The 14,257-nt window shown below is 30.7% G+C and overlaps 2 protein-coding genes across 2 annotated transcripts in view; one reads left to right on the top strand and one right to left on the bottom strand.

Moving 5' to 3' along the window:
* The window catches only part of LOC108735761 (pumilio homolog 2), a 290,455-nt gene extending 278,281 nt beyond the window's left edge, over positions 1-12,174 (bottom strand). Inside the window, exons 1-3 of the mRNA XM_025978915.1 lie at positions 11,858-12,174; positions 11,136-11,332; positions 10,639-10,884 (exon numbers count right to left, since the gene is read on the bottom strand). Of these exons, the coding sequence (XP_025834700.1) occupies positions 10,639-10,884; positions 11,136-11,327 (438 nt within the window). The 5' untranslated portion in view covers positions 11,328-11,332; positions 11,858-12,174. The remainder of the gene's footprint in view (positions 1-10,638; positions 10,885-11,135; positions 11,333-11,857) is intronic.
* A 1,139-nt stretch (positions 12,175-13,313) lies between these two features.
* Positions 13,314-14,257, top strand: part of LOC108735771 — a 5,917-nt gene continuing 4,973 nt past the window's right edge. Inside the window, exon 1 of the mRNA XM_018467911.1 lies at positions 13,314-13,491. Within this exon, the coding sequence (XP_018323413.1) occupies positions 13,348-13,491 (144 nt within the window). The 5' untranslated portion in view covers positions 13,314-13,347. The remainder of the gene's footprint in view (positions 13,492-14,257) is intronic.

The raw sequence follows: 14,257 nt of genomic DNA, 5'->3' as shown, positions 1-14,257 counted from the left end.
TAATAATGATATAATCAACTAAGCAATTGCACTACTTCCACGTTGTTTATCGATGCGGCAATTGATACACAGTAAAGTTTAACAATACTTATTCCACTTGTAAACGATAACTTGATGTTTTCGGCACAACAGCACAGTACACACGCGAACTGCGGCACACGCGTCAAATTATCTCACTGAACAAACGACTTGTAGCGTCCAACTGACGAGAGCAAACAGAAACGATAAAACCGTCGACAAAACTAACGCATGCGTACCAACAAGCAAATATACGCCGGCGCCTCGCGCAAATTTAGCCTACGACACTGTTGCCAATTTTTTTTTCATATTTATGCAAATCACAATAAAAAAGGGACGTATACCGAAAAGTCAAGAAAAAGTACAATCACATCGAACATAGCTCTTCAATTAATACTGAACTAGATCTCAAGAAATTTAAAATAAAATAAGACAAACATCTTTTAAATATAAATCCTAAAAGATTTGTTTACATTTATCATTAATGAAAACCACCCCTAAGAAATTTTGCTTATTCTTACTAACATGGTGGGAAAATGATTGGAAAAAATGCATAATTTTTCCAAACAAAATATGTATACGTATATACGTATATATGCGTAATATATTATAGGAATAAAATTAAATTAACTATTTCATACTTAAGATTAGATACCTCCTAAATACATAACAATTTTAAACTCAAAACATGTACTCTTTATATTGAAACAAAAAACCCACACAATAATGTAAGATATTTAGAAAAATATTGGTAACAGATGCAACATAGGGCATATACAGGGTGTCTTGCGGTGACGGCCCATTAGAATATTTCAGAAACTACTTCGAATTAAGTTTTAAAATTTTGGGGTCGAAGGTTTTCGGGGGTACACTCTTTAAATAAAATAATACCATTCTTGTAGCACTTCCGATTATACCAGAAGTTGCCATCACTTTCTTATTTGTATATATAAATTTGAATTTTCAGAATCTACGTGTTATTTTAGAGCGGCTTTTATTAAGCATCCCCATGTCTAGGTTTACTAGAGATATTTCAACTTTATCAAAAAACGTGTTTTTTTATTGTCAAAAAAAACTCAAAATTGCATATTTCTTATATTATGCAAGCTAAAATATTGACATTTGGGAGGGAGTTACGTTAAAAGTTGTTCAGTATTATACAGATGGATATTTAATACCGAATTTGCATAACTTCGAACCATCAAAATTCTTTTTTTTTAATGGAATGCCCAATATATTTTTTCAGATTCAGCTGTAGAATTTTTCTCTCTGTCTATCAACATTATACTTCCCTATACCCATCTCTTTTACTTTTTCTGTTATTTACGTTTTTTTTATTATAAGTAAATAAGTAACTAAACAAGAAAGTAGACGGCAACATTCGGTATAACCGGAAGTGCTACAAGAATGATATTATTTTATTTAAAGAGAGGCCCCCGGAACTAAAATATAATTAGAAGTTTCTGAAATACTCAGGCGGGCCGTCACCGTAAGACACCCTGTATGTAGTTACCTGCACACATTCAAATACATTAACTTGTACTTGTGTATGAGCAAAATTGCGTTACACGTTAATAAAATAGTTAAATCAATTCAACTTTTAAACATTAGTTAATTCAAACATTGAACGGATTTGATGGTTAATTTGTGGTATTAGTTAATTCAGTGGTAAGATACAAAAAGCAAAATAGTCCGATATTATTATCGTACTCCATCGCATACAGACAGTGGCGTACATTTAAATCTTCGTAGTACTTGAAAGTTCTTTGGGTACTCGATTAAATATATCTTTTTAAATATTTGAACAGATAAATAAATATGACCCACATAGATATTAGAAAATATTCTGTTAATTTTTTCGATTCTTGTATCCAAAACCCCTGTCGTGCTTTTTAATAATCATTAAAAACACTGTTATTGTTATTATTGTTCATTTGTTACATTTCGTTTACCATAATTACATTTCGATTTGTGTTAATTAAAAATGAATATATGTTTCATCCAGTGCAAAGCGAACTTTCAGTCACNAGGTTTATAAAATAGCAAATTAAAAATATATACTTTTTACTCACAAAAGTTTCATTTTTATCCCCAAAAATTTCATTTTTACCCCATTTGGTGTAATTTACCCCGATTCCCCGACCGCTGATTTAAATGTACGCCACTGTATGTATGCGAAAGCCTTTGCGTTTCGAGAATTGACCCGTCTCGGTTCTGAGAATTTTACATCAACAAATTTTGAACAAGCTATACCATATCTACCCACAATCAGAAATTGATTTAGCACTAAAGAAATCCCAGGCGCAATTCTGCTTTGAGCTACATCTCTAAATTATAAATATTTCTAGTACTTCTACTAGAAAGTAGACTGTTGACTACAGCTATACCATTTAATAAGAAACTGAGACGTAAGACGTTAATGAAATTTTATTGTTTCATATATTCAATAAATTGATCCTTAAAAGCTAAAGGACATAAAAAAAGTGCAACCGAATATTCGCTAAATAAATGCAGTGACATCTTTAGGTCATTAAGTTAGAAGTTGGGATTACAGAAGCGTTTGTTTACATTCACGTTGTTATGGGAGAACAGGTTTTATTTTTATTATATAAAAATAATTACGAATCCTTATTTATTCTGTCCAACGTATCTGGGGTCATTCGTCCTTTATTTCTATCATTTTTAAACCTCGTGGCTAATTTTTCAACTTTATATTCTTGTTTTAGGGCATTTCTCTACTAACAGGGTCACTTTCACCGAAAAAGTGTCCCAATGATATTTTTGCTTGTTCGATGTAATTGGGTGCTTTAGATTAAATATAAAATTAAGACAAATACAATTCATAATGGGGCTAGTAGCAATTTGCAGTATTATACAATTTATTACGGATTTTAAAAGAAACTGACACAGGGGACTGTTTATACGAGGGTGGATTGATAAGTTTCCGGCCTAACCAAGAGATGACGCCACTAGGCCTACCTTGAGGTGACATTCTATAGTACCATCCTTGGATAGCTTGTAGCTATAGTTTCAGCCCGATCTCCTTGCTAGTGTAGGTTTGACAGCACGCTGAACAAGACGCCTCTGTGGTTTTCGTAAAAATGGAAAAGCAGGAAAATCGTNTATATAGAAGTGCACAAAGTTATTACATATCGTAAAATTTAGTAAGTTATCAGTCATCTTTGGATTTACTACTAGTAATCACATTAATAAACCTTTATAATATTTAATCAACTATAAAATAAAATTATTCCTGAGACTTTTTTATTTTTTTAAGTCTCGACAATCTTTTTTTAATCTTAGCAACATTTATAGTTCTTTTTTTATCACGGTATTTGGCGCAATGCTCTCTCCTTTTTTTTACGTTTCTGTGTTCACGTACGCTCATATCTTTTACTAATTTTCTGCTGTACTTCTCTTTTTTTTCAAATATTTCACTTTTTTTTTTTAATTCTTTCCATTTTTCGGGATCACTTTTAATGTAATTATACCGTCGACTTCTCTTTTCTTTCCTAGTATTCCTTCTCTAGTCATTTTATTTTTCTTCTTCGGTGCCATTTCGTACTTAATAGACATGAAATACTTAGTTCCCTTATAGTACCAACAGCCCCCTGTAATCTTTCAAAGCAGGGGACTGTGTAATTCAACATAATTTGAGAATATCTTCCATAATATGAAAGTTTTCATGTTTATTAAAACATTAACAGTTAAATACCCATTAAGCAAATAAAACTGGAAAATATATGATCTCTTTTACAAAAACAAAGTGACCATCAGGGGACTGTTGCTGGTACCGGTTTCGACTCAGGCTTTCGCTCTAACCACTCACGTGACTCAAAACAAAATAGCGACAGTGCCGTCCTGTCCTCACGTAACAAACTTTACAATGGTAACGTTCCGTTCAACTCAAAATCATAGCTTTGCGACCCTTAGACAACAGCGTGTATCATTCGAAAATTAAAGCAGGGGACTGTACTCGAAATTTGGTGACAAAAGTTTTTATTCTTTTACACTAATACACTTCATTTTAACTATCAGAAAGTATGACATTTACATAGGACCAGGGCGACTGTGTTTTACGAGTTCAAATAATATTTTAATAAGTAATGGTATTTATATTCTAAGATTTTAGGCTATGCACGAATTATTATTATTATTATAAATTTATATCTTCTAAAATAATTACAACGAAATGAAGAAGTTTTTCAATAAAATTAATGTGAGACAGTAAGTAGCACTGTTAATAGAGAAATGCACATTAAAACTGCATATATTGCTAAAATCACTCTTTAAACTAACGCCATGAAAGTGTTTTTTAAGTCAATTTTCACAGACACTTATTTTTATCAACTCTGATTACATTATTAAACATATCCAATAAATTTGGATATACCTCACAAAAATATATTCCCAAATCAGAATCTCACAGGAATGATAAGATGTAAACATTTTTTCTCCTTTCAAATACAATCATTTAAAATATTTTTTTTAAATTTTTGTTCTATCTATAACCTGCCACTACATATATCAAATTGCTATTGAACCAACGAAAATTCTAAAACTTATTCTAATTTAACAAAGAACAAACCGTACAAATTACGGGGTAAATGTTTATACTTGGCGATCACGAATGAAACGTTTATGTTCCAGGAATCCGCGATACCACTGTTTATTAGTCATACAGTCATAGGAAGCAATAAATTTGATATAATTTGTAACAAGCTCACTTTTTGCACGACACAACATCAATGTGAGGTTTTTGAAACAAAGATTCTATGTTGCAACCTTTTTTGTATTTCTTTAGTTATTTTTGGAAGAGTTTAATTTATATTATGGGTTGACTTTAGAGCAAAAATAGTTATTTTTACAGAACCGCATCAAGCTGAAAAAATGTGAGAATTACATATTTTTCGACTTGAACAATTATCACTCTTGCAAAGATTGAATTTGAGGAATTAAAAAAATGTGTACAAAGTTTCTAATCAAGTGATTTTTAAAATTCTCCTTTATTCTTACGTCATAGTACAGAGCCCACCAATTCTCGAGTATTAATGAGTTTCGATATTTAATGATTTATTAAAATAACGTCAGTCAATGATGCTGTCGTGCAAAACGTGGACATTACCATAGTGTTTTATATTACAAGCATGAGCAGTTCCAATTTTTTTAATGATGGTGAAGAGGGAGGTATGAATTACTTTGCTAATCTATAGGGGAGCATTTTTAAGAATGGGGCTATAACTCAGAAAGTATGTAAGTTTAGTACAAAATTCTGTATAGCTTTTTTCTAGAAAATTAAATTTCTTGTCGAAATGATACATTTTAAAGGAGAAAAATTTTTTTTGCCACAAAATACATGCAAAAAGGCCATGAAAAAAAGAAAAAATTACAGACTTTAATTTTTAACTGTAACTTTTTTCTTAGTGAGTAAGGTTTAGGTATGAGTATCGGTTCGTTGAAAAGAAAACTTACATAACACCCGCACCTGTTCAAATGGTGGCTGATAAAAATTTTTATGATAAGAATTGACTGAGGTATAGAGGTTCAAAGTTTTTTTTTCCTAACGTGGTATTTATTTATTCCATGAATAAATTATTTTGAAATATTATAATAATAAACATACGTTAGATACTTATTCAAATTTAAGTAATGTTTTAGATGTATTTTTGGAAATAGCATAGTTTAAGTTGACAAATCAATCAGATGGTTGTTAAAACTTTAGGATTTTCCTTCAGTATCAAATTCATTATCGCTAATATGTTTTCTTCAATGTCGCATTCCTCACAAACCATTGAACAACTTATTCCTCGCTTACTACAGTCACAGTTTGTTAGGCAACCTCTTATGCATCCATAAACAATTTTCTATCCTTTACCATACTATATTGCTATCAAATAATTTTTTAACTTTTTCCAAACCCAGTCAAATGAATTGAGATGATTTTGTTTTCACTGCTCAAGTTGGTGGTCGATCAGCATTAGGACGTAATTATTTCAACAAAAATTTTGCAACATTTTGATAAGATTATCTCAGAAAATACCCGCGTATACTTTGGCCCAGCTATTTTACCCTGAGTTATTTCGTCCCTGTAAAATATCATCACTATAGGTAGACTCCCATACAAAAACATCGATATTGATGACGAATCTGATACTGAATGAAAATCCTATTAAATAACTTTTGACAACCACTTGTCTTGTCTTGACTTGTCTATTTACACTATCCAATTTCCAAAGATTCATTAAATTTAAATAAACACTTTTAACAAGTATAGATATTCATTGTTACCATTAAAATCATCCAAGATAATTTACTTATTGAATAACAATATTTTTTTATTGAGAAATAAAATGCCACGATACGAAGACAGAAAGTAAAACAATCGAAAAATGTGTCTAACATTCAATGGGCGTTACGTAAGCTTTATTTTTTATAAATTTACGTCACTAAGAAATAAGTTACCGGCGAAAATTAAAAAAATATATAAAAATTTATTTATTTTTTAACAGTTATTTGCATTTATTTTGTAAAAAAAAATGATTTTAAAATGTGTTATATAAATAAAAAACAAAACTCGAGCAAGCTTACCCTATTCTCAAAATGTACCCCTATAGTTCGCTGCACCCTTTGCTTTTGTAACCATTAGAGATCAATTAAATATATGAAACAACAAAATTTCACAAGCGCATTACAATTAGTTCTTTTTACCTCTGCTATTTTCGACATAGTTAACAGCATATAACTTTATAATACAAATATATAATACAGTGTCCATTCAACATGCACATTTTTTAATTTGGTGAGCTGAAATAAGTGACCAAAAAGAAAATAACATTGATAAAATTAATTAAAATAAAATTAAAACTGCCTTTCTGTATTTATTATAAGGAAACCATCGGTGTTAGAATTATTTCAGTAGATGAAAGTGTTAAAAACAAAATCGGTAAATATCTAAATGAAAGAATCTTTGGTCAGAGGAGGGAGGAGGTAGCGATAAAAATTGTCTTGTAGGATACTGAGCAAGTGGTTTGTAAGTGGACGTGGGATCGGTTACGAGGAGGTGCAGGGAGTGAGGGTGATAATTGAATATGTTAATTGTGTAGATGAGGGGACCATCAATCGGAGGAGGGAAATGCTTTTCTAGTGTTTTTAGTTAGATGTGAAAAAGAAACTAACGTAGCCTGTCCCAACTCTAAGCAAATCAAACAGCAAACAATTTTTTTTAAATTGATTTCTGTCGAGAGAGCCACACACCCACAAATAAATGCCATTTCTGTATTTTGATCAATAATCTTAGGAGCACGCAAAAATATATATACATAAGTAGACAAAAATTATTTTTTTTTAATTTTTTCTTTCGAAACCAGAAACGCCATCTTATTTTCCTAGTAATACCAATCTATCACTCTGAGTGAATTATTTCAGATTTCTACAGAAGATCTGGATAATCGGCTATACGGTATTAGCTGAAATTTTGATACTTTTTTGACTGAGGGTTGAGCTGAAATGGTTGAAACGAGCCTATAATGTTTGTAAACACTAAAGGTCTGCAAGATGATAAAATCATACTAATAAATACGCAAATCAAAACCTGATACACCAGCAAGAGACAGAAACACAAAAATTGTAACAGTTCGGCCATACTGATGTTTTCTTGTTCACGAGAAAAAGTAAACACATGAACTATATCGAAATAACAAATAATTCAGTATAGCAATCAATGAATAATAGAAACTAGGGCTGACGACCTATCCCAATTCAATCTTAATTACCAATTTTCACTAGGTAGGTTTTTTGTTATATACTAAATTACGATTGTTAATATTTACTTTTTCGTTTTTTCCAGCAGAATTACCCGGATCATTATCCGAATGAATCCGCTGGATACAGGGATCCAAATCGGGTACCTACCTACCCTGCTCATCTCTAATTTAAAACCCCACATCTTTAAAACGAAACGTTCCGGATACAGTTTATCTGAACTTTTTACTCAGAATAATTAGTACTACCATCTCCTTAAATATTTGGCATTCCTTCTGAGGCATCCTGTATGTATGTGACAAATTAATTATTCCTAGTTTGCCACCATTAAATTTAAACCTTCTTTTGTAAAAATCAATATATACAAACAAAACCAATTGAAGTACTAACACAATAACGCATATTATTTAAGGAATTCTAATATAAATGACGTTACATCTTTGTAGTTCACAATTTCATTACCATCACTTTACGAATTTACATTTGTCCTGCATATTTAATTTAATTGGATATTAAACACAATACTTTATCGACAATTTCATGCACGCACATCTAAAGAATAGAATGAGTAATTGTTCAGTATTAACTGATTTTATAATTCAGGTAGCAGATAACAGATTAACAGATGCAAAACTCGTCAAATAACGTGAGCGGATCTGGTTTTATTTTTGTATCTGATTTGCGTGAATCGACGAATTTGGGATAAAACCTTGATACGAACATCAATTTAAATTATTTACAATCTTGGACGTAGGTTTATTCTACAATGTCGTCGACGATTGCTACGATCTAATTGGAAAAATAGCCACAGGAAGCAACTTTTCCAGATCAATATTCGCTTTTCAAAATAATTCATTTCATTCAGGTTGCTACTAACACTCTCCTAAACATCACCAAACGTAAATATAATATTATAAAACCATAGTGCATCATATATTTTTCTTTTCATAAACCGTATCATCATTGTACATATGCACCATGACGACTAGATAATAGGAACAAAACGAATACATAGATAACCCAATCCGAAGCAAATGCGTTTAAACAGCATAGACACTAATTAAGGATAGAAAATGCGATCGTCCGCTGTGCGATGAACAACTGCGCATCAATTTCGATGTTGCCAGTTGCCAAATACAAAACGAACAAGAAAATCTCCTTGTCTATGCACAAATAGGATGCGCACTACTTTACTGCGCAGCGGACGACTTGATAAGTCTTACGACTGACGCTGTACATTACTCATATTACTTCTTTATACGTAAATTTGCGTGATCGTGATCATCATACATATATCGTGATTTTCTGATTGTCTAAATAGTTGTGACTGCAATACCAATTGTTGTAAAGTGCAATTGCACCATCAACAACACTATTCATCCGCCTAACAATAAGTTTGATAAGAAAGTTATATGGAAGCTCTCTCCTACCAGTCATCCTAAGACGGGAACCACAAAAGCAACGAGCAAATAAGACTAGCTTTTCTTTTAATTTTTGTTTAGTGTTATTAAAAGTTTTGGTACGTGTGTTCGCGGTTTAATCGTAAAGTGCACTTTCACTTCCAGTAACACCAGAAAAATTACCTGCGTAAACGTACAAACATAGTAATGCAATGACAAAAGCGACAGACCCAAATGACGAAAATAACCCACCAAATGGGTTAACCACTCGAGGTATACAAAAAGTAAATTCATTTCATGTACGTGATACCATGTATCGGAAAAAGAACTTGTGAAACTGATAACTATTTTGTGTTTACTTGGATTCAACTATTCATTTTCTAATAATATTTAGAAAGAATTAAGAAACTTCATGAAATGTATACATATTTAAATTTTAATATTTATTTTTGAAAAGGGCAGATGGCGCCATCTAATATAAAGCCAGATTAAAATATTATACTTCATAGGGTGTCATCTACCTGTCTAAAACTTAAGCTAGTATCAAAATCCGCTACAATTATTTACCCACAATATTCCTTATTATGGACTACAATTTAATATTATAATCATTCAATTGTAGAAAGTACAAGACTTAGTTAAATTTTAAAGTATAAAAAAAGCATTTAGCTGGCTGAGCCTACCCTAGCCGCTAGCCTGAACTTGCTAGGGATTTCGAAATTTCTACCCGTAATTTCTAAGCTGTACAAACAGTAGTACTTTTGTGCTAGTAATAAGTAATAACGAATATACCTAGCAACTTTAAATGTGACATCGATTTCGGTTAGGTTCAGGGCAGTTGTTTTACTAAATAGTAAGACATTAATTTGCGATAAATTTAAAAAAATCCTAGATGGGATATAGATTTTTCTCATGCAAAAAGGATCGATTATTAAGATTAAATGTTAAAATTCGTTTTTCAGCCTGTGCTAATTTTTTTAAATCTTTTTTTGATTACAGCCCGGCTACGACCCTGATTAAAATAATTTTTGGGAGAAAATGTAATTGTCCAATAGAAATAGTGAAACATAAGTAATTACTAAAATTATGAAAGCTGTAAAATAGGAAATATAACTTGTCGCTGCACTGATTGTACCAATTAACAATAATATTTTGTCTTACACTTCGTATGAATACATTTTTTTAATTTTTATATATTTTTCAGAAATATTTTTTTTATAAATTTTACGTTAAATGTGTGATATCAAATTTCTATCACAAATACTATAACCAATAGATATGACAATTATGAACAAAAACACAAAGATGATTGTCATTACTCATAAAATGTAAAATATTTAAAAATTAACCCTGCAATATCCCTCACACATGAATTAGTTATTACTATCACTTTATTTTACTCTTTTCTTTAGAGTTGTAAACTTATTAAAACTATATAGACAGATTTAAAAAACCCTACCTGTCCCTGCTGCATGGGAAGATGCTGACTCAAAGTTTGAGGCAAATATTGGGGAGGCACAGGCATCCCTCGAGGCATCTGACTTGGATAATATATGTACTGCTGTTGTTGTTGTTCGGGAGGGATGTTTTTGCTATGTAACATGTCATAAAGGCCTGGCATGGCACTGCCTGGTCCCATGTAAGAAACACTGTTGGGTGGTGTTGCCACTTTATTTGTTGATGGATATTTCCATTTGTCATGAATCTGCAATGAATTAATAGTTCATTAGTTATAGAAAATAAATTAATATCTATGTACCAGCTCAAATTCAGTTTTTTAAACAACAGCTTACAATTATTTTTATTTGTATTGTAACAAATATATCCCTTGTAATGCATATGCATAATATTAAGCATCTATTAAATAAATTTTTAAACAAAGTAATTACCCTATGGTTTGAGGTTAGAATTGATGTTTTGTCTACTTCTTTCTTAAATAATGAGATTTTTACTTACATTACTAACATCTATAATGCTGTCGTCGCCTAAAGCCCAACGTGGTTGTTTTTGGCTAAATGTTGAAAATTCCGGATCAGGAGGCCTTTGAAAAACATAACCAACTGAAGCATCATCTTGAGATCTTTGAGGACTGCGATCCATGTCACTTCTTAATGAAACATCGCCTCCACCATCCCCTAACCACTTCATTTGTGCTGGAAAACGAAATAAAAACGTTTAAACTCACTATTTAAAATTGCTCTTTAAACCATTTACTTATCATTTAGTAACTTTGGCATAACCACAATTATTTTTTATAAGAGCAAAATCGGTAAAATTATTATTATATCCGAACTTCCAATTGAATTAATAAAAGTTAACATAAAGCTTAAATTAACCAAACTGTGATAGTTACATGTATGTTTTTTTTATACAGACTTTTTGTGTTTGTATAAGAGGTAAATAAAAGCCTAACACAAAATGACAAAATCACTTATGCTCTAGGTTTATAAACATTGAAGTTTTTTGAAACAATATCCACAAATAAGATAAAAAAATTATACTTTTCTTTTGAGAAAAATATATTAATTTCTGTCAGTTGTTTATTAGGATGACATTTCAGATTCCCGGTATGAAAACAAATGGCTTCTGGATGTTTGACAGTTGGTTCAAACAAAGAAATTACTGGTGCCTCAACACAAAACGATTTAAAATACTAACGACATCCCAAAATGACTCACCTGGGCTTATTTTGGCGGAGTCTAGTGCATCAACAATTAGTATTTTCTCAATTATTCAACTTTATGTTCGTCGGCGTCGGCTTTGTATAGATTTTCAGCACAAGCACATAAACACAATAATCGATCACAATTTACACAATATGCAGAGATTCGAAACACAAAATATTACCACTAACTATACAAGAAACTATTTACAATTTACAGTAATTACAATATCCTCTAGTTAAGCCATTTATACAAATTGATTTTTGCAGATTTAAAACTGACAGCGGTCTACAGCCAAGACACTCGCCATCTTACTGATCTTGCGCATGCAGCACAAACGACTGCTGTTGCTAGGCGGTAAATTCAAATGTTAGTTTGCGTTTTGTTCTCACCAGACTACTCAGCATCAATTTGCTAATATCAACGCACCTATCATAAGATGGAAATAAATTTATTATTGCAAATTACTTGAACCTTAGTAAAAATTAATAAAATAAACAAAAACTAGATAAATAATAAAATACTTTTACTTTTCTCTTTACAGTTTATGTTGTAAATGGGTATATTTAAATAAAATTGCCTATAAGACGTATATGATTATATGTATAGATTTATAAATATTAAAGCTGATTCGAAAATAAAAATGGTTGGAAAAATTAAAAATTGCTGCATTTAATATCTAAAATATGGACCGTATAGTATGCTTCACACTACACAAGTAATAAATGGGTTGCATAAATTTTACATTAATTTAAAAATATCCACAAATTTGAAATTGGATCGTTAATTTATTAAATAAAAATTAAGTATTTAAACTTTTTTAATAAAAAAACGAATAAATTATGTTTGAATGAACATACAGCCCGTATTCCAATAGTTTCTCCACATGAGTAGCATCAATAGCAAATAATTTTCCTTTGCATGCGCAAGTAAGCGCGCTAAAATGAATTAGGGCAGAAAAACAAACAGTTTGAAGATAAAATGCAGTGGGGTAGGTCACGATAATCCCTATACTGCAGTTGATGTATTATGTACCTCGTTTGGTTAATTGAAATGTTCAATTAAAGTAATTAGATCAAAAAAGTACTTCTTATACATTAAGTGGCAAGAAATTTAATTAATTATGTTTATATTTCAAAAAAATCGTTTAATTGAATTTTATACTTTTTTTAAAGAGATACAAAATAAATAAAACTATTTCTATATGAATTAGAAGTTGTTGTTGGATATAACTGTACAGGGCGTTTGTTTTAAAACTCTCTATTCCTATTTCTGAGCGTACTTGATAAACGTTATAACAATGACATCAGTTAATTACACCGAGGGATTTGTTCTTTAGTGTGTCTGCGTTTTCCAGCCTCTCTCACATTAGACAGCACTTGCAGAATTCATTTACACTCGTTATCTAACTTATGCAACTATAAAAAGCAATTTTTGCGGTGCGCTTCCACAGTATAAAAGTAAACATTCCGGAGGTATTACACTAAAAAAAATATAGTTTTGTGATGTGCAATTATACATTTTTATGTGTATTATTAATTTGTATAAGTGCGTTTTCGTCGGGACAGCGAAATCTATATCTACCACCTGACTTACCCCAGGACATCATGGTAGATGTTATAAATAATTTTGGAGTCGAGTTATTAAAAGTAATTTCATAATATCTATTTCTTATTAAAAAAAAATAATGGTGAAACAGGATATTTTAGGGATTTTTAAAAATACACTTGTAAATGTAAGAGGGAAGAAGTAGTATATCCTTCATTTGAGGGTGATGCAACAAGATTGAAAAAGCAGTTTAGAGGGTTATTTGGTATTATTTAATCATACAACTGTTTCGCCTATTCTTTTAAATTATTCTTAAGATGTTCACTTTTTTTTTGTAAATAAATTAAAATAATAAATAACGTTAGTAACACTTGAAGTGTGAAGTCGACATTTTTTTGTAAATTGTAACTTCATTTGTTACTTATTTATTATATTAAAATTATTTACAATAAAAAAAATGTATATTACTGTGACACCTCAAAAAATATGAAGATCCGTTGTAATCTGTAACGTTCAATTATTAATATGTAAATCTATCTTGAAAAATCCCTATGAGATTAAACGAAACGTTGGTGTGATTAAAAAATGTTAAATAAACCTTCACCCCTTTACTGCTTTTCCAAACTTAATAAAATGTATTATATTAAGTTCGTGAAAATGATTTGTTGTGGACGCTACAGAGATGCCCCACAATTGAAGTGTATCTGATTAGTAATTTTTAAATTATTTGCAAAAGGCACAATACGCAGAACCAACACAGTGCAATTTATTTCTTTTGTACTCATTCTAGTCAGGTTGATGTCCTCAATAGTTATTTATATTTTAAACTTTTATGATATATGCCGACAAAATCACATTATTATATAA

Source organism: Agrilus planipennis, unplaced genomic scaffold (assembly GCF_000699045.2).
Source record: "Agrilus planipennis isolate EAB-ADULT unplaced genomic scaffold, Apla_2.0 scaffold138, whole genome shotgun sequence".
Lineage (NCBI taxonomy): Eukaryota > Metazoa > Arthropoda > Insecta > Coleoptera > Buprestidae > Agrilus > Agrilus planipennis.
The sequence above is the reverse complement of the archived record's forward strand: the minus strand, read 5'-3'. Positions and strand labels throughout refer to the sequence as shown.